The sequence below is a fragment of the Cinclus cinclus genome, chromosome 6 (genome assembly GCF_963662255.1).
Source record: "Cinclus cinclus chromosome 6, bCinCin1.1, whole genome shotgun sequence".
In the NCBI taxonomy this organism is placed as follows: Eukaryota; Metazoa; Chordata; class Aves; order Passeriformes; family Cinclidae; genus Cinclus; species Cinclus cinclus.
Genome location: NC_085051.1, coordinates 33,800,961 through 33,822,889, shown reverse-complemented (window position 1 = coordinate 33,822,889; position 21,929 = coordinate 33,800,961). Strand labels below are relative to the sequence as shown.

Below are 21,929 nucleotides of genomic sequence, written 5' to 3'. Positions count from 1 at the left end.
TGCTGGGGGCACAGTGTAAATGCTGACATCCTGTTCCCTAATGCTGTAAGAGATGGGAGTGAAAAATGGCAGAAGAAAAATGGGGTCTTTGTTTAGCCAAAAGCACCATTAGAATAATTTGAGTGGAAGTAAACATGTGGAACAAAACATGTGAGGTAGGAAATGTGGTCTCTCATTCTGGACTCTTAGGTTTACTGAAACCTTTAAATCCCCCTTACCTCAGAGGGCTTAATGTTGCAAGGAGTAATGCACTACCTCAGAGTGCTCAAAGATCCTCCAATAAAGTTTCTTTAAGACATTTTATTTTGTATTTTAGTACAAATGGGAGGAAAAAGTTTGTGTTCCAGTGCATGAGTTCATATGGGCCTTGGGTGGAAACTGCTGATGGTTTGAATCTATCCGGGAATGTTCACCAAGAGAAAACATTATTGTGCAAAGAAATACACATATGCAACATGAAGTTGTGCATGTACAGGCAGTGGTTTGGGTTTGGTTGTTTTTTTTAATAAAAAGAGGGATTTTGTTGGAGAATAGGAAAAAATGAGACTTATTTATGTTCCTTGAGGAAGTCTTCCTTTTTCTTTTTTTAATAAAACTGCCAGATATTATATTATCTCTGCTTGTGAAAATAAGGAGCCTTGGAATGCTTTACTTATTTAAACAAAGGTCTTCTGCATACATCTACTAGTGCACAGGGAGAAGGTTGCTCATTTGAATTCAGCTGCTGATTTTTTTGACCTATGAAAAACAACTTCATCTAACCTGTATTGACATCTCAATCTCAGAAGTCTGTTTGTACAGTGGCACAGTTAGTTATTTTCTTCTTTAAATAGGCTTCTGTCGTTTGTGTTAGTGTCAGTTTTCACACCAGATTTGGCAGTTGTGTCAAGTACACACTGTGTTAGATTAATTGTTTGAACATGGCTTCTGAAGCTGTTGTCAACCCAAGTTCTGGGAGCAGAAGGATCACAGTCTCTGAAGCCAGGAGTCCATGCTTTAGTTGGAGGTTCCAGTCACGTTCCAGGTATCTACTGTGTCTGCATACAGCTTCTGGTAGATGTGTACAAAACCAGCTTTATATCAAAGCAAATAGCAGCATGCAGCAATAAACCACTAACATTTTATGATACTGTAGGTAAGAAAAACTTGCATCTTCTCTTAATCCAGGAAGCCTTTACATTCCTGAGTTATCTTTGAAGTCATCTTTTATTTTACAGTCTGTGACCATTAAGAAAATGTCTGAAAGCATCTATTAAACAACCCAGTTGAAGAATTAACAGCATCAGATAATTGCAATCTGGAAAGCACTTTTTCGGCTGAATGCCACTTGAATGTGTTTGTCATCTAACAGCACTTCTGTGTGTTTTCCCAAAAAGCTCTTAATTGAAAATTCTTTAGGCATGCGAAGGTCTGGGTTTTGCAAAGATTATCAGTCTCTATCTCAGTCAGGAGGATATCTGTGTGTTTAAATCTGTAGTCATCAACAGTGGCCTTGAATTAAAAAAAAAAAAAAAAAAAATTAACCCAAAGCTAATTGCAATATTCCAACAGTTTAAATGCTGATATGATGTACTATGCAAATATTTCTCTAACACAGAAGAAGAGAGAAGTATGTGATGAATGTGAAAATAACACATCTTCTTTCACAACTTTTCTCTAAGTAACTGCCATGTAAGTTTCTTCTTTTGATTCTGTTTTCATGTTGATCTATTCATTGTCAAAGGACAGGTAACTTAAGATGTCGGGAGATACGAGATCACACCTTGTCAGGTGCTATACATTTTTTGTTCCTTTGAAATTCGTCTTTATTTTTCTTTTGATGAGACAATTTTTAAATGCAATTCACTTTTGTAAAGGTTTATGTAAAATGACCCATTGCTGAAACATGTCAGAATTCAAATACCTCTGTGTTGGTTAACTGAGGTATACTGTTACAGATTATTTTGGTACAGGATTCTGTTTGCATCCCAGAATTAGCAGGTGGTGAATTTGGTTTTGACTAAGTTACGCTGTCTCACATGCACTTAAAAAAAACAAACAAAAAAACCAACATTTTTTAAAATACAAAGTAATGTCATAAACTGTGAGAAAAAAATGTTGAGACTGAAAGCATTAAGATAATTACTTTGCTGGTAGTATGCACACAAAAAATAATGGGTCAATGACTCTCTTGGTTTCATAATCTAATTTGACTGTAGTTTATTTACATTTATTTCAAAATTATATATCAAATGTTGCATGATCCTACAGGCAGTATTATCAGGTAGTTCAGGCCTGAGTATAACCATCCTTGTACTAAGAAACCTAAGGATGTCAAAAAATATGTCAGCATGAAAGTCTTAGTAACACAGAAATGTGTAAATTAATGTATGTGCATTGGAGTGCCATTATATTGGAACAATTAAAGGTGTCATTCAGCAGTTTCCATGAATGGGGACCTGTGTATGTATTACAAGACATCAGTGCAGAACTAATTGGAGTTACACAAAGAACCTGTTACTGTCCCCTCTGAGTTCTCCCTCCTTTAGTTAGGCTCTTCTGTAAGCTGCAGTGAGGTTTGTTTTTGGGGATGTACATGTCTGAGCAGCTTCCCTCCTCCCTCCCTGTTCGCTACAATAATTTTTTTTTCTCTAGGGATGTGTATGTCTCTCCTGAGACAAATGTCTCTCCTAGGTCAGCTGTGCTGTTTCATTATGAAACACGTTGAGGAACTGACCTGGGTTAAAATTGCACAGCACAAAAGTAGAGGTGTGGTTTTGTCTGCGTTGACCCTGATGGTATCTCTGACACTGTTTCCTGTGCAGTTGCCCAGTCAGTAATTCCAGAGTTGGGGAGATGAGGTGCTAAAGCTGCAAGAGGTGCGAGAGCTGTGCTGTCAAGCTCTGTCACCAGGAGCAGTGCTCCTGAAGGAGCAGTCTCACCAAGTCTGAAGCTTTCTCTGTCTTCTGTGAACGTGACTTCTTGTGTTCCACCACGGTGCTCCTTCCCTATGCCCTTGCAGTGCTTTCCCTGTGTACGTGAGACACAGGTCTGAGTTTCCCTCAGTTATCGGGGGGAATTAATGTAGCTTTTATTCTGCAGGAAGTTAAACAGGGTGTTTCTCTGAGAAGATTTTGCAACCTACTGAGGTGCTAGTGCTTCTGCCCAAAATAAGCTAAGCTAGTATAAGCAAATATAAAAAGTGTGGAGGACAGCTTCAGTGAAGACACTTAAATACTTTGAAAATACTACCTTAAGAATATGAAATTATTTTCTAAATTCTTTGAGGCATTAAAAACTTCTTTTGAAGGTCAGAGTTTTTAATGCCCATGTAAGTTAAGCGGACTTTGATATAACTTGAGTTTCTAATATTGTTTTATATTTATGGTTTTTTTTTTTTTTCAGAGAGCAGCAGTCTGCGATACCTGTATTCTACAATGAATGCCAAATCTGCAATCAGCAAAGAGATTTTTGCCCCACATGATGAAAGGATGCTGGGAGCTGTGCAAGTGAAAAGAAGAACAAAAAAAAAGATTCCTTTTCTAGCTACTGGGGGTCAGGGTGAATATTTAACGTACATCTGCCTGTCAGGTAAGTTTAGTGAATTTGACATCTAGTTACTTGTTTAGGTTTATCTTTGATCAACTGACTAGCTGTTGTCTGTAGCCATAAGGAGCTGGGTGATTCCAATCCTCATAATGTAATGAGAGAGTTATAACACTTATACCTTGTCTTGAGGAACCACATGCTGTAGGTTATTTATATTTATATGTTATAATAAATTGAACAAGAGGTTTCATTATTTAAAAACCCCTAGGTGTTCTCTCACAGCACAGCTGCAGAGTATGAACAAATAGAATAGTTGGTAACAGTCTTTCCTTAGTCAGATTAAGATATTTCTTAAAAAGATGAACTTTTCAGGACATTAAAGTGATACACAATGAAATTTTTTATGCCTTGTTTCAATGTCTGCCAACTGAGCGTGTGTGAAATACCTTTGGTGTTTTAGTGTGATTTAGTCACTTACATTTTTAGGATTATCAGTTGCTTCCTTTGAATGTGTGCATCTTGATGGAAGTACAACTAGTGGCCAGAAGAAATATTCTATGACTCTTGGAAAAGTATGATTATTTTTAGACTAAATGAGAGAGTTTCATGGACTCTTTCCAATTGTGGTGTTTGTTTTTGTTTTTTTTTTTAATAATGTTAAAACTTTCAAAGTATAGGAGGTAAAACTCAGTGACTCTACTACTGTTCGAGCACATCACACATCTGCCCCAAATGACATGTACATTTACTGTATGTTATTGGATGAAATGTTATTTAGATACATATGTACAAATACGTTAAAATACAAGCTGCAGAGGAAATAATGCACGTGCATACTGAGGTCAGTGAGGCAAAACAGAAGACCTTTCATTTACAGCTGAGTATTTTGCTTGTCATTATAGGATCACAGAATATCCCGAGCTGGAAGTGACCCACAGGGATCATCGAGGCCAGCTCCTGGCCTGGCATTTTGGTAAAGCCAAAAATGGCACCATGTGTCTGAAAGCATTCCCAAATGCTTTGTGAGCTCTGCCGGGCTTGGTGCTGTGGCAGGTTCCCTGGGGAGCCTGTTCAGGGGTTTGAACACCCTCTGAAAAAAGAACCTTTTTCTGATACCCAACCTAAGCCTTCCCTTAGAGAGTTTCATGCTGTTTCCTCAGGTCCTGTCAGAGGTCATGAGAGTGAAGAGATAAGTGTCTGACCCTCTGCTTCCCCTCCTGGAAGCTGTTGACCACAATGAGGTCTTCTCTCAGTCTCCTATTTGCTAGGCTGAGCAAGCCAAGTGGCCTCAGACATTCTCCCCACGTACAGAGCTTCAAGGAAGGATTTAAAAATTAATTTCCCTAGGCTGTTCCGTAGACTTGTGATTGGGATACTCTGGATGTAAGAATTGCATGCTTCAGTCTTCTCGATGTGTAGAGGAAACTAATCTAGGCCTCTCAACTCTTAAAGAAATGTTCAAGTCACTAAAGTTTTTAAGCAAAGCTGAACACTTCTTCTTTTGGCAGTCATATTTTTCAAATGTCAATCCAATATTTTCCAAGTCTTCTTGTAAAGACCAATCATGTTCTAAGTCCATGCAGTAAGTTTTGGGATACACAGGTGTTGGATACCCATATTCATGATTAAAGATTAGAGATGTGCTCTATGCTTACAATTTTCTGTAGGCTAATTCTTCAATGGGTGGTTGTTTTTTTGTTTGTTTTTTTTAATTTCTATTCTGTAATACTTAGGCCTCCTCCACCCCATATTCAGATGTATCAGTCAACAAGAAAGGAGTAGACAGATGGGAAACACAGAGGTGAGGTGGCTGTAGGCAGAACAGAGAAAATGAACACTGGGATTTTTTGTAATGTGTAAGAGGATTTATCACAGAGAAAAGACAAGAAATTCAGAGCTGAAAGTGGATATTTATCACCTCCTCCACACTAGCAGACCTAGTGAGAGTTATGGCATCAGGTCTAAGTTTGAATTTTGTTACCATTGTCTTATGTAATTGAAACATAATTGTTTTAAATAGTTCTCAGCCTGATTTAGAATTCTGAATTAAGTATAAAGTCCTTAAACAGTCGCTTCTGAAATACAGGTCATTGCCCTACTTGCTTGTGCAGAGTTCTGTGTGTGTTATTCCTTTGACACTGTCATTACATTTTAAAATAAACTTCTGTTATTTAAAAATATTTTTTATATCATAATGAATTGAAAATCTTCTAGTTTGTATGTACAGATATTTTGTTGACCTTTCAGGATGAAATATCTATTGCAGTTGTGGTGAACTGACTGAAATGGGTGGTTCCTTTTGGACCTGAGTTCTTGTGTGTCATAACACTCAGTTTAGTTGCACCAAATTTTCTGTTCCTTCTGCTGAAAACCTTGGGATTAGAGTGTAAATTTGAAGTTCTTTAAAACCAAAAGTGTAGCACTTTCTCCCTGTGGTTGTGACTTTTAATGGTGTTCTTCCTTTGCCATCTCCAAATTGAATTAACACTGTCAATTAAGGGCTCTTTTTGAATGGCCTTGATGCAGAGGTACAATATATCAAGAATGGTGCTAGAAAAGCCAAAAGGAAATGCGAAGAACTCATAAGAAATAATACACAAAAATAAGCTGCATGTGCAGAGGGAGAGCATGTTGGGTTTTCCCTGTTTTTTAAAGGTTAACCTTACCGACCAAACAGAAAGCTTTTTGCATTTACCACAAAAAGCTCTTGGCTTTTGGGTTTGTTTTTGTTTTTTTTTTTTTTTTTTTTTTTTGCTTCTGTATCTAAATATACGGAGAGACAGACACTTGGTTTATGTAGTTAAATAGTTCTGTGGATAGCCTCATTTGTACACTTACAGCTGATGCGTAACCACACCACTCAGTTACACCTGGAACATGAGCTTTTGTACTTTAGAATCTTGGCTGTAAGGCCGGGGTGTCATGAAATTGTTTTTCCAATTACAAATTTATTGTTCCTTCCATAGTGGCTGCTTGTGGAATAGAATGTTACCCAGGAATGACTTATATCTCTTGCTGCTTTTAAGGTCACTTGATGTGGCTGCCAGAAACTGGCCATAATTTTACAGAGGGTTCAAGGACAAGTTAAGTGCAATTGAGTTTTCAGCATGGTGGCTGTACTGAAATTGGGAAGTAGTGAGAATAACTTATTATCAAAATGATTCCGTTTTCTCCTATTGTTCTTATTTTCCATTTGAGTTTTACTGAAGTGAAAATCTCACAGGTTTTGTTTTTTTTTTTTTTTAAGAATTTTCTTATTGAAGAAAACATCCCATTTTCAGGAGCTTATAGTACAGAAGATTCTTCTTACTTTTCAGGATGTGAGAAACCAACTAAATGTCATTTTCCACTGCCTTTCCAGGAGAGTGCTGTATTTGTCTGCCCATAGGGTATATTGATTTATTAGCCAGTATTTTGTGGGGTGGAGGTAGAGGGTGGTGGTGGTATTTTCCCCTCTGTTTAAATGTTGTGAGAATGTTACTTCAGTGTTCATCATCATCACTTTCATTCCAACCCACTTAGATGTCAGACTCTATTGAATATTTGATTATTTATACAAAAAAAGGTCGTGACTGACATGAGAGATTGGTTCAGCCCAGAAGAGCACACCAGCCAAATGGTGGTCCACTCTTCTGCAAGCTCTGGCCTGGGCAGCTGTTTGCTGACAGCTGCAGGCCAGTTGTGGTGTTTTGCCCAGCCCCATGGACCCAGACTGAACCCAGACCTGGCTGAACATCTGGGCACAGACCGGATGTTCAGCAAGGGCTGAACAAAGTGCAAGTTTTGTATTGTGTTTAGTGAAAATTCAAATTTCTATTTTTCAGAACAGAGAAGAAAACAAACAAGCTTCTTTCTTCACTATATTATCTTGGTAATTGCTTCTTTAAGGTGAATGTTTAATCATTCAGGTATCTTGGTGGCTTTTTTCACAGAAGTATGTAAAAATTACTACACAAAGTAGTTATGTTGCAGACCCCCTCACTCCCCTCCGTGTTCAGAAGAGAATGGGGGCTCTGTAGAGGTTTTTTCATTTACTGTAATTACTTGTGGTGGGGAGGTTTGTATTCCTCAAGAGCTGGGCAGCACCTTACTTCAGTGGCAATGATGTGTCCCAGTGCCATGTTTTGCCCAGAACATGGCAGATGCTTGCATCAAATTTAATGCCGGGTTAAAATGTTTGAATGTCATGATGTCTTTGGAAACAGTTTTTTTCATTCTTTGTCCAAGTGAGGCTTTTGGCAGGGTTTGTTGCTCTCTTGTATGTGATAAAAATGCAGAGCTGTAAAGTAAAGCTCTGCTTAACAGATTTCTGTGGTAGCTCTCCCTTCAAGTTGGAGTACAGCAGCCGTACACAGAAGACCTGTGTGAGTATCCCCTAATTGCTAGCCTTGGCAGAAGCTATTCTTGTGTTACCATAACAGTTAAAACTGCTGTGTTTTGCTTTGCACTAGGATTCATTCTGAACAGTTTTTGTAGTGCTGGAGTGTAGTATGCATAATACCCTGACTCACTGCATTATGGATTGTTGAACTTGAATCATACTGAGCAGAAAACATCTGGAATGTTCCCTTGACATTGCATGTCAGAAAGCATTTTTGTTGATTGTTGTATAGTTCTGCTCTTAGAAGTAATATCATCTTGTGAACAAAACCAAAAGTTCTCTTTCTCCCTGACCAGTGCTTACTGTATTACAGAGTCTTTTAGCAGATAAACATCATATTAAAATCTTAGACTTTTATAGTGCTCCCAGCTGTATGAGTCAAATCCTGTAAGTTCTCACCTTACATCTGGCCTTTAAATACTATACTATCAAATAATTTTCAGTGCAGAGCAGCACATAAGTACTTAACAAAGGAGCTGCTAGGCTGATTAGAATACTACATCAAGCTTCTCTATCATCAGGTAGATTTTATTGTTGCCTTGACAAAGAAAAAGATGAATAATGCAGTTCTGATGTCTAAATATTTTCTGTTTGGGACTTTTAATTTGTAAATAATCCTTTTAAAGGAGGTTAGATTGAAAAAGAACAGATCAGAAATGATGCTTGATTTTCTGGTGTGTTTTGCCTTTATCCCCCAGTTTATGTGAACTGCTGCCACAGGAGCTCATATCCCAATCAAGTAGCAAGACACGCCTAAAAACACTGTAGGGAGGGAATTACTTAATGAACTAAGTCTGTCAGATCTTCCCTCACAGTTATGATACCTGAATGTTTCAGACTGTTGCAATAAAAACAAGCTCATATTCTCATGTATGCATGTATGTGTGCTGCTGTGAACAAGTGCTTTGCATTTATAGCAGGCATTGTTTTTCTTCCAGCCTACTTACATTTAGATTTTTAGTAATTTGTTTTTCTACTCTGATTATGCATATCCTAACAAGAAGGAAAAAACAACATATGAAGGGTGGGGAGGCTGAGAGAATATAAACTATGCAAAGTTTTGTTGGCCTTGTATCAGGGAGGAGCCTACCCATTAGTCCAAATTAAAACAATCTCTAGTAACTGTTTAGCTGGAACAGCTTCATAGAGAACGTCTGGCACACCCAGTCAGCTGCATTTCTGTTCATTAGAGCTCAGCAGCATACAGTAACTCTCAGTAGCCTCAGGGAATGACAAAGTTAAAACCCTACAAGTTCTCTAATGTTACTATTTTAAAGAAAACTTCATTTGGGTAAAATTTTTCGGGGCTAAGTCTGAGAAAACTTTATAACATTGTGGAATATACATGTCAGACAGTGAATTCCTTAGGCATTTTTAGCCCCTAATTACTGGAAAATTACTTTAAGGGTTTCATTCTCCTTTCATATTGTCTACTTAGACCCATCTTCAGAGGACAGGCTCAGCTGGAAGGGAAGCTGCAACATAAACATCTTGCTGGATGAAATAACTAGTAAATGCTTTTTGTGGATAATATGATATCAGCCCCTGCTGTGTTAGTTTTCTTAAATCAGTGCTTCATGTCACTCTGTGGAACATGTTAGTAATGGCAAGAGCAGTTTTCTGTGCCTGGATCAATGACTTGGAAGAAAACAGAACTGTTAAAAGAACATTCTCTTACTTCTAGCAGGAGAAGTGTTTACAACGTGTATTTAAAGCATTTAAACAAAGCATGCTTTTTCTGAATGAGGCAAAAAAATGCAAGTTGAAATAAACAAGAGCTTTCAATCTCCAGACATTATATTTATCCACTTGCATTAATGACAGATTGCTAAAGAAAACTTGGCTGTTTAGGTGTCTGGGCATATGTAAAGTTGTCAAAAATACTATCTGGGGAGATTTTAGGCAGTGGAAATCTGTTGAATTTGCTTCAAAAGAAAGCAGCTTTCTAGGTAGAGAACTCTTAAAGTTCTGTTTTGCTTTATTTTTGGACTCGCATATCATGATTTTTTTTTAATAGTTTTCTTAGGTTTAGCACACATAAGTGTGCCATACAAATAGCCAAACAATCCTTCAGCTGTGCCACTTGAGAGAATGCTCTTTCCCCAGTGTTCAATCTGTAATGAAAGGTAATTGGGAAACAAAAGAAAAAAAATTGTCTTTAACTATGGGGAACATAAAATGGATTGAGGAGATTCTTTGAAATTTGTTAGGAACTGGAAAAAAGAGAGGGTTTTTACAGTGGCATGAGGAAGAGTCGAAACTGATAAACTTCTGTATATATTGACTGATAAAACTATTTATGTTTTATTCATTTGGACTCTTAAATTTATTACTTTTTTAGATTTAAAAATACATTTTCCTGTCATCTCCTGTTTTCCCCTGACTGTCCAGAGATCAAAAAAAAAAAAAAAAAAAAAAGCAAGCAAGTTTGCCTTTGGATTTTGTGTTGTACTTTGGGAGTATTGAATCACATAATCATTTAGGTTGGGAAAGATCTCTAAGATCATTGAGTCCAACTTTGACCAGTCATCACCTTGTCAGCTAAACTGCAGCACTAAGTACCATGTCCAGTCATTTTTTCACACGTCCAGGGATGCGTTCTGTGATCTGTGTTCATATAATTTTCAACCAATAGTGAGGCTTGTTTGTGTTCTAGCTAGAACCTGATGTAGCCTAATAAAATATTTTTGTGCTTAGGTCAAATAGCTTTTGTTCTGGCCAGGGAGAAGGGTCAGGAGGGGAAGAGCAGAACAGAAAGAATCAACACGTACAACTACACAAGCTGGTTGAACCACATACTTCTCTTGCCTCTAATGATGTGTTGGAGCATGATGTTGCCATTTTGCAAGTTAGGCTTTCAGTCTGTACTGAGATAGTGTGAGGACTAAAGTATATAATGGTTGTGAGTGTTTGTGATCCATGTGATGAGAAACATATTTTCATTAAAGACTCTAATTGCCTTTTAAATATGATAAAAATGTTTCCTTGTTTAATCATTTTTCAGTCCTGATGTTACACTAATCAGAGAATGGCAGAACAGCCCTGGCCAAAAGGACCCTTAAAGTAATCATCTGGTCCAGCCTTTATTTGTTAAATAATATACTAAAAAAAATAAAAAAAATAGTATGTAGTGAGGCACTGGTGTTGTTCAGACAGTCTGCTGGAATTATCCAGAGCAGCAGCCTGAACATCTAGAAATGGTGTCAAGAATAGTTATAACTACTCATTTAGGTAGATAGCAGAGTCTCAAAGACTTGAATGACCAGAGGTGTACTGCTGCTTTGGACTCAAAATTTAATGATGTGTAGAAAATCTTGTAAAAATTACATGTATCTGTGACTGTCCACTACTCTGCTTTTCCATTTGTGTTTATCCATAACCTGTGGTTTATCACTGTTTCAGCTCAGTTAATGCAAAGGATTTCATATGGTTCTCATGTCTGCTTAACGTGGACCTGTTCAAACAGTATTTCTTTTTTTCCATTTGCTTTTTTCTCTCTTTAAAAAACACCTGCATAATTTAGGACAGTCTACTTGGTTTCATGATGTCCTTCCCATTTTTGCGTATCTGTAATGCCTTTGAAGACAGGAAAAATGTTTGAAATTCCACCTTTCTGTGAGTAGTCCTAAGACAAACCAGTTGTGGACAACTTACTCTAGTCTTCAGATTTGTGGAAGTTTTACTTTGGCAGGGTTTCTGTTTGTTACTTCTAAAATATTCAATTTTCTTTACGATTAATTAATTGTATCATTTAGCCATGGCTATTGCTTCTTGGAGAAGTTTCAGTCCCTAAACATAGTTGCTTCACTTCAAGTTAATTCTTGTTTTAATTTTGCGTACTTCCTTCCTGAATGTGAATATTCACTAGTAACAGCCATTGTCCACTTGTCGCTATTTCTGCTTAACTCAATCTCCAGCTGTCCAGCTCTGTGCAAGAATATATCTTTTTTTGAAACAGAACATAACACTAATCCTCCTTTGCTTATGCCAACTTCTTCTGTTCCTTACACACACTAGTGATGTTGCTGATAGTTAAATACATGTGATTATTCTATTTCCCTTTTATCTTCCTGCTCTTTTTAAAGAATCCACTTTCTGGCTTTTCCCTCTTGCAGTCAAGCTCTTAATTTTCAATATCTCATCTGCTCTTTTGCACCATATTTTTGTTTTTCTTTGTTTTTCCTTTTGTTTCTAGAATCTAGCTGCAGCTGTAAACCCAGGCTTCCGCTATGCCATATCCGTGAAAATTTGATATGTTATCACTTGGCTTCATTCCAGGAGGAATCACTTGGAGTGCATAATTCCTATTTCTTATTTTCCCTGAACACTTTGTCTGCACTTCAGTTGGATATTTGCTGGTTTTGGCAGGTTTTGTGAACTCCTTGCTTTATTAGTGATTGTCTAATAGGAGATCAAAAGGTATTCAGTTGATTTGTGTAGTATTTGATTAAAGCAGTCCTAGGAGCAGCTTGTCAGCTCTGTGCAGGAAGCTTCTGCACATAACAGAAGGGCAGAAAAACTGTTCCTAAAAAATGTTTGGATTTTTTTTGGTCACAGAGCTAGGTTTTAAAACTATTTGAACAAAGTAAGAAGCTCACAAAATAGTGAAGAAATAATGATTACTAGAGCAGCCTTGTAGAGCTGTATTTTTGTCTGTTAATGAGTCTTCATTAGAACACATTTGTAGGAATGGAGTGCAGGAAACATTGTGTTGCATTCTTTTAAATGTTTGGGATTCAGCTGTAAACTCCTGTGACAGCTAGTTGTGGTTCTGGCTTCCTTCCTACCTTTCAAGGGTATTACTCCTTCCCTCTAGGAATGCTTTTTGGCTTTACTGTTCATGCTTCATTCTCTTTTGCCTATTAATCTCAATGAAAAGACAATTTATGGCCTCTTCAGCTTTTTCTGTCCTCCACAAATACTGTCACATATAACAAATAGTCTATTACATTGTTCATGTGTTGAGACTTAACTAAACATGGAAGAGAGGAATACAAATTTATTTCAACACATACACCTTCATATGTTTTTAAATTACCTTTAGACCTAGTTTTTCTGTTTGTTAATGCAGTTTTCTCACAGCATTTTTTGCAAAAGAATATAGATAAAAATTCAGTAGTATGGTGACTTCAGTTTTTCTCAAATACTTTATCACCAATAGTGGGATATGTTAATAACGCAGTTTGTCAAACATCTGCATGTATATAGAAAATATAATGGAAGAAATTAAAGTTATTTGGGCTTTAAAGTGCTGCCTAAGCAGACGATTTAATTTGAATCATAACAGGAATACATCAGTTTGAAGGCTGATATTAAAATTGTTTTCCTAACTATATAAATAGTTCTTAAAGCATGAGATTTGTTTTATTTTGAGCATATTACAAACATCTCAAGAACTGGATGGAATTTTTATTCAGAAAATTCTGAAAACTTAATATAGGCACATGAAACTTTGTCAAGCTATTTCGTGACTGTGTGCTTTATCTGTCAAAGCAATCTGACTCAGAGTGCACATAGAATTTCCTAGAATAGGAGTAACTTGACTGACATGTCTTTTATTTTAAAATGTTATTTTAACTGAGTCAGTAGTTTCATAATGTAGTTATCAATATTCCTGAAACAGAGGCAGTTATCACAAAGTTGCTAAGTGACTATAAGCTTGAATAAGGGGTAGTTAGTACTGTAAAGAAGAGGAGTACACGGCCCACTTCTGATGTTTCCAGTATGTAAGAATTCTTGTCCAGCTTTTCAGGTTCATTCTTTTGACGCTGATGTGGATGTGAGTTGTACAGAATTTAGTTTTATCTTACCGGATAGTAAGTACCAAAAGATAGATTACAAGAACCCTCAAATCATAATGTAGTTGATTGTAGGATTGCCTTTCCACAAGGTGTAGCACTTCCTTATTACTGTAAATGTTGGCTAGTGCTTAGTTTCATTTTTTAAAGCAAGTGGAAGCAGAATCTTTGAGGTACAGATGTCTGGAAGTCAGATGTCAAGGACTACTGATGCCATACTGTGCAAGGTTTGCTCAGTACAATGTACAGCCTGCATCATAAGGGTGCAGCTGTGTAACTCCTCGGCTCACGCCTGCTCTCTGGCCACATCTTTTTAAGCTTAGAAACATCAGCCACAGGTGAGTGAGGGTCAGAACCTCTCAGGCACATGTTCATAGATTTGGTATTTTAGCTTTTTGTAGTCATTGTATTGAAATGGAATCTGGATTAAGGAACTAACCAGCATAAATGAATACGTGCCACAAAGAAAATCATTCATTGGAAGTGGTGATGGCTGCAGAACATGCAAAATGTCATTAAGCAAGGTGTCAAGGTACCAATTCTGGATATTTCAAATGTCATGATGATCTGAAGAATATATTTCTTCACCAGTATAATACAGTATGAAAAGAGTGAACAGTAGAAGTAGTAGCAGTAATAAATGAGCTTGCATTCTTTTCAGTGTTGACAGTAATGAATTGAAGAAGCAAACTGAGACATGTAAAAGGAGGTTGATGTACTAAACTGATGTTTATCAATAGATGCAAACCATGTGTTGGTAAGGCTTAGAATCTGGAAGGGGTCATAATATGTGAGTGGGAAAAGGTGTTTCTTATGGACATCTCTAAAGGATTGGGTGTACTGTGAAAGGAAATGCAGAGTGATGTCATGTGCTAGCCCTTTTCATATGTGCACCTTTGGGATTGTTTTGTTGCTCTGAAGCACAGAGGATGTTCCAAATTTACCTTGTTGTCTTCCTTCTCTTTTGGGTTGTACCCATAAATGCTTGATGTACAATTGATTACACTTAGGTAATCTGTAAAACCTCAGTCTACAGGTTAGCATTGTCATAACGTGGTAATAAAATGTAATGGTTTTCAGCTTATGCATTTCTGGGTTTTTTTAAATTCTGCAGGGTCATTCATATGATAATCAGTCTTGTTTGTATTACATATTCTATAGGATCTCTGTGGGTAGCATTTGTGTAACCTTTCAAGATGCAGCTGCTGCTTATGTTATTGAATCCTTTTCATTATGTATTCATTACAGAAGGATAAATAAAAACAGGTTTAATCACAGTGGCAGGAGAAATCTGCAGTCTGGGATATACAGATGCAATTTGTATGGTCTTGTGTTTCATTTTGTTTTCAGTTCTGAAAGTTTATAGTCATTAATACACAAAGAATTTGCTGTATAGTTTCTTAAATTAAGTCTAAGGCTGGCCTTCAAAGGATGAAAGAATGAGATGGTAGAGTCTGGGATTCCTATTAAAGCTAACTGGTAAGTGTAGTATATTCATAAAGGAAAGCCCTGAAAGAGATATTAATCTGAGAGTAATGGTAGTATGTACAGTATAAGATTCTGATTTGAAAATAATAATATTAAAAATACTTAGGGTATAAGGATTTCTTGCTTGTTCATGGAAAATCTTAAAAATAGAAGAGCTACCCCTCCTGTGAAACACTGCCTATGATACTGTGCATTTTGTAATTTCTCAAGACACAACCCTTCCTGAGACTTGTTCAAAGCAGAAGTTGGTCTGACCTGTGTATGTGGAAGGATAAGGAATTACAGGAACTTGAAGTAGATGTTGAGATGGCTGATTTTTCTCAAACAGCTGCAAGCAGGGATGGAGAATAACTCAGCCAAGTATCAGTGTGTTTCTACTCCAGGTACTTGAACTAGCTAATGTTACTCCAGTCCATGGGCTTTTGAGTCCATGTTTACTTCCTTCATTGAGAGAAGTACATGCAACTCTGGTAGCTCTTTATCTTTCTTAGTGAAGTAGTACTTGAGTGAGATTTTTGTCGTTTTGAGGAGGACTCCAGGCATTCTTAAGCAGAATTTGTGTGTTTATGCATGGAATTTCTAGACAAATACATATGGAAGAGCACACATTGGTATTTCTCGGGATCCTGTTATGTAGCTCAAACTCCTAGTCTCACCAGTGCAACAAATTGTCTGGGGAAACTTGTAAATGTTAAAGGTCTTGATCTTAGGTGTAGGAAAGACTTTGAGGTGGAAAAAGGGAAGGATGGATCTGAGGAAACCTGAACACAGGGCAGGTCTGTTGCTTAGATTTGTTTTATTTTCAGCTTTCTGGCAATTGACTTGGTTTATGAAGAAAATCCTGAAATAAGAGCTTTGTTTCATAATATTAAAGTAATTGATCTGCAATAGATCACAGATACATAAATAGATTTTTTTTTTTTTAAGTATAGTCATATATTGTGTGTTAGGATTTGGGTATCCTGAGGAGTTGTGGATGCCCCGTCCCTGGAACTGTTCAACACCACGTGGGATGGGACTTTGGGCAACCTGATCTAGCCTATCCATAGCAGAGGGAGATGGAACTAGATGATCTTTATGGTCTCTTACAATCCAAACCATTCTAAAATTCTGTTAACTAAGTTTCAAAATATTTGTGTTTTAATTTGATTTTCCATATTAGAGTGCTTTATCTTCTTACTCTGATTTGTAATTAAATGTTTGGCAGATCCCCTTTAGGCCTATGTGAAATACAGTATCTGAAGCAGCTTCATAAAGCCTTGTGTTCACATGTGTGTTCACATTCACATCTGAACAGCAGTACCCCTAGCAGTAATCCAGAGAATTTGCCTCTGCATTGATATAGGTACAATGGGTGAATTTAGTAATATCTCCAGTGATACTTATTGTACTGGTAGTTGAAAGGTTCTAATTATCTGTTTCATGCTGTCTTTTTTTTTGTAACCATTACAACCAAGTTGTAATTGGCAGTGCTGCCGGGGAAGAGGGTACTTAGTGCTCTATTGTCAGTAGTTTTGTTAAGGAGAGAAGTGTCTGGCTAATCTAGCAGTAAAAGATAGTTTAGTTGTAAAACACGAACAAGATGGCATCACATTGTGCTACATTGTTTGGTGAATTGGAAAGTGGATAGGTCCTAAGGAAGAAGAGTCATTCTGCAGTTGCATTTATAAAAATGAATTGAGTTGCTCAATGATAGCTTCATATTGAACTGTTTGCTGGAAGATATAGACCCCTTCTTTTAATCACGTGTATTAAGCTGTCATAATTTCAGATGAAGTCATTTGGTGAAATAATTAAATGTCAGAATGTAGAGTTCAAGTCATGTATAGTGTCTTGCAAAGTATTATAGGAAACAGGTCAAGAAACTCTTTTAAACTAGTATGGTCTGTTTTCTGTGTGAAAGTTACTGTGTTATAACTTTTGACAACTTCATAGCTTCTTGCTCCTAAGCAGCAGCTAGTGGTGTTACCTTACTGCTTACTTCAAATGTGCTTCCCCACTTATAGAAAAATAGTAATTTCCATAGGCTCCCATTGATGAATCAGTTCTATATACTAGGATATACAGTCAGAGGAAGCTGAGTGACATGGCAGCCCATTACAAGAAGGATATGTTCACAAGCAACCCAGTGTTCTCAGCAACAGATTTCACATCTTGCAACACAAATAAGGATTCTGGTTCAGTCACCTAAGCCTCAGTGATGGCTAGCCCATTGTAAAGAGGATGTCTGACTTAAGGCATTTATTTCTACCAGATTTATGTGAAGTATGTGATTTATTTTCTCAAACTATTGTACTTTATTTGCCAATGAACAAAAACTTACTAAGTATCAAGATTGTTGATAGTCTCAAAACTTCATTTTTATATGCATTGCAATAAATTAACATAATGTCATGTATTGCAAAAATAGATGTATAATATATCCTTATCTTTCTAAGGGGAAATTTTGATTCTGATTGACACCATCAGGTGATTTGGAGAGAACATATGGAATTATTTTTCTTGTCATATTCTAATCCTCGTGAGTATCTTACGGTGGGATATCAGTAAAGGACTGCTTCTTTCTAAAGCAGATTATTGTATCAGTTAACACCCTTTTAACATGGAAGTACAATATTAATGGGTATGTTCCCATGGCTGGAAAGATGCATGGGTGACCTTTCTGTAAGTTCTTTTTAAAATTAAATTAATAACTCTTATGTCTGGATAACTTGACCAACACAGAAGTGTGAAACATTTCTGCCCCTTTTTTTAGATCCCTTCTTAAATGCCTGGTATGTAGGAGTGTTGTAGCTGTAAAACATCACTTGGCTGCTGATGCATTTCAGCTCTCCTTAAGATAAATTTATGTGGTTTAATTATTTCCTTGAAAGTAATCTGATCCTGATTGTATTCTTATACCTTTGCTAGTCATATTCGATGCCTGTTAATCAGGAAATGTTCCAGCCTAACCTGGCACATAAAATACAAGTGAAGCAGACATCCCTTTAAAATAGAATTAAAACTTAAAGACCTTACTATTCCCATGGTATTGTCCAGTAATCCATGAGCTTTTGTATGCTATTGAGATGCTTCTTTTAAAAGTCAGTTCATCATTACTGTTTCTTGTGCATCATGCTGCTGAGTTTGACTAGGGAAAGCAAGACATTAAGACGAAGACCTTCGAATGGGATAAGGCTGCTCTGCTCCCTTTCCCTGTAATTTTAGTCCTTGTATCCTTTTAGTCCAAATGCTTTTGCTTTCTTTCCATGATGTAGTTTCTATAGCTATATTCTGGATCATATTCAACTTCTTGTGTTGGCAGTCTTTGCAATTATACCACATTCAGTAAATCTCTGAAAAGGCTAAATTGACTTCTAAAGAGCCTTTTGAAGGGCTCATTACCATCATTTTTTGTCCTGACATGCTAATAGGGACACACCGCTGCACTTATAGCAGTGCCAAATTATTAAGTACTTGAATACCTGTCCCTATAGCATCTAAATTTTCTAGGGTACTGCTCATTTCTTTTAGTATCAAATAGCATATTCTGTGTAGCTGTGATAAAGTCAGTCTGTAGAAACCAAGGGCTGGGATGCAGATGTGTTTGCTTAAGAACTCTTAAAACAGCTGATGCTGCAGTGTACTGCTTGTACATAGCTGTCTCTAACAGACAAAACCTTTTTTAGATTCATAGGTAATCTTGTGGATTTAAGATTTTTTTTCATGTAAGAGAAAACCATATCAGTTTTCTCAGGCTTAAGAGGACAGAAGGGTTCAGTGATCAGAGATTTGGCAAGCAAGCATTATGAACAGCTCTTGCAGTAGTTAGGCAAATCAAATGATAGGTACAAATTACTGTGTCCCAGTGGTTCTCAGGTGAGAATCATGAGAATTCATGTCTCATTTACTGTTTCATGAACAGAGACAAGTTTTGAAAGACAAGTTGTTGCTTCTTGAAAAGCCAGTGACAGAAAAAGTGCCAAGTAAGGAAGAACTCAAATAAGAATAGTGTAATGATTTCAATATGTAATTTTAATTCAATTTTTTGAGTAGTCAAAAGATTATGTGAAAAGATGGAATGGGGAATTAAAACCCTAAAACGAGGGCTCCTATTCTTGTTCTTTTATGTATTTTGGGGCGAAGCACAACAACTTTGGTTTTAGTAGAGAGCATCTTACCCAGCAGCAGAATGCTGTTCTGAGTGAGTATAAGCTGAAATGGCTGTATTTGCAACGGGTCACTAACTAGGAATAACTATCAGATGGAAAAGGCAGTGGAAATTGATATTTGTGAAACAAAGTAAAGTTTCTCATTAAGAAAACTAGCCTCTAGGGTGGGCTGTAGGGTTTTCTCTCCCTTCCTCCACCCCCCCCTGTTTTCAGGTGTCATGTCTAACTGCTACTATTAATGTGTACTTAGGTAAGTAAGCTATTAAATACTGATAATTTTTTAAAACTTGTGCTTTTAGGAAATTTCTCTTAAATTTCACTCCAGAGCAACTTACATGATGTGTTAGCTTTATTGCTACAGTCTTGGGATTTGGAAATATCCAACTGATTTTTCCAACCTTCACTGGGAGACAGGGTCAGATCTGCAGAAATTATGATAGCTGTTGACAATATGCTCGTATTGTAAATTCTTCAAAGCTGTGAAAACAAGTCTTCAGAGTGTGAAGCAAACCCTGTGTGTTTTTTAGTACACAGAAATTTGCATTTTTGTTTCAAGCATTTTTAAAGTTTCAATTCTGTCTCCAGCTTGTAACTCTAAACTGAAATTTATTTTTTTATTCTGTAAGGTTCTAGTATGTAAAAGAAAGCAAAATAAAGGTTTGTTGAATACGTTTGTCTTAGCAGGGACTAATTTGTGATTTTTATTGCTCCTATGGAAAAACAGTAAATGCTTTTCCCCCTCTCTAACTGAAATTCTTCAGCAACCATTCTGTTTAATTTCTTTAGTTTCTAAGGAATTCAATAAATACTATGAGTTTTCTAGAAGGAAAAGGTCTGGAAGTGCACTGTGGATAGAGGACAGAGAAACCAGCTTTAAAGGCAGAACATTTGAATTACGTCTGTCTCCTTAAGGTGTGTGCTTATCTGATAGAAACAAAACATTAAAGTAATTAATTGTTTAGAGTTTATTTGTATAAAAAGTTGATTCTTGGCATTGAGAGAGCCAACTACCAAATATAAATCTTAATAATAAAACAGGTCTTGATGCAGTGCGGTGAGTTCTTCCAGGCTGAGCAAATAAAAGCAGTTATTTATTACCGAAGCAGGACACAGTTTGGCACTGCATGGATGAAATTGTCCTCAGTTTATACAAACAAAAAATATTAACCTTAGACCATGTGCATAAAACAGTGGCCTGGAGCCGTTTTCTCCTGAAACATTGGGCAGAGACATGAAGCTCTGATCCAGTTCTCTCTTGATGTCTGTGCCTGGCTGGCTGGGAAATGGTGGGGAAGAGAACCATTAGGAGAAAATAGAGTGCTACAAAGCTCCTTGTCTGTTCTCTTTTTATCTTGACTTAAGAAGATTGTCATACTGTTGTCACAGCGCTCTGATAGGAAAGGGAAGTGTTTCAAGTCTGAACTGTGTGGACAGTGTGGTGTGTAATACAAATGTGCAGCTATAAGCCTCGAGAAACAGTGATAGATGGGCTGCAGTCCTGGATCTCCCAGTCCCACTTCCTTGAAACTGTGTGGAGCTGAGCCCAATAAATAACCTTTGATTTGAAATGAGGCTTTCACTTGCTCATACAAGTATGCTTTAGACTTTTACAGTGTTCTTTTCGCTGTTCAGCATTTTCCTCTAGCTACATTGAATCCATCTTTGTCAGATAACAATTATTTAATCTTTTATCCATTTTATATTTGTTTCCTCTCTAGTATTGGATAATAGATTTTGTTGAAATGGTCAATGATTCCTTTTAAAATTGATGATAGCACAGACTCTACAAACATTGTGATTCATTTATTAGGTTTAGTATTTCTGGTTTTGCTTCTAAGCTTGAACTTTAAGTGGAGTTATATGGATTTGTTGCTGTGGTACCAATAATGCCTTGTTCGTAAAAGATTCAGCAGTATAGCTAGCTTCCAGGCTAGAATAGTCACTCTTGAGTCTGTAAAACTGTGTCTGCATGAGAAAAAGGTGTTATGTAAGAATATTAGTTAAAGGTTTTCTTTTTTTCTTAACTAGGTAGGAGTGGTCTTGATAGAGTTGGACTGAGAAAAGCCACTGATGGTGGCTGTACAGTCCTAGTAAGTTCTTTAACTATGGCAGAGGGAAGAGAGGAGCAGGGGGCAAAGGAAGCACAGATAATTCAGTGTTAAATTCTCTATATTCGGAAGGAACGTAAAACAGTGTTATACTTAGAATATAGAAGATTGTGTTTCAAGATAAGATACTCATTTTTCCTAATTTTTGGCATAACTTCAAAAATACATATCCTGACTAAAAATGCAAAAAAAAAATCAAACTCGTCTAAATTGAGACGGTTGGGGTAAGGGGCAGAGGAGAGCAGTCTAAAACCTTATTACAGGAAATAGCCAATCTTTGGCTTTTATGTAAGTCACTATTCTCTGAAATAAGTCCTGGTTCAGCTTTTCAAGTGGCATTTAGGCATTAAAAATTAGAAACAGATTGCTTGCAATACCTGCATTTATTTACTAACTGTCTTGGTACACTGTACTTTAGGACTTACATTTTTATAAATTTGAGGATTCTTAATAAATCTTAAACAACATTCACTGG

General features: G+C 36.8%; 1 protein-coding gene across 4 annotated transcripts in view; it reads left to right on the top strand.

The window, feature by feature from the left end:
• The window catches only part of STXBP6 (syntaxin binding protein 6), a 76,522-nt gene that overhangs the window by 20,713 nt on the left and 33,880 nt on the right, over positions 1-21,929 (top strand). For 3 of the 4 annotated variants that reach the window (XM_062495083.1, XM_062495082.1, XM_062495080.1), the window contains exon 1: positions 3,070-3,570. In XM_062495083.1, the coding sequence (XP_062351067.1) occupies positions 3,417-3,570 (154 nt within the window). In that variant the 5' untranslated portion in view covers positions 3,070-3,416. Of the gene's footprint in view, positions 1-3,069; positions 3,571-21,929 lie in introns of those variants that run through there. The other variant, XM_062495081.1, reaches the window with a different exon arrangement.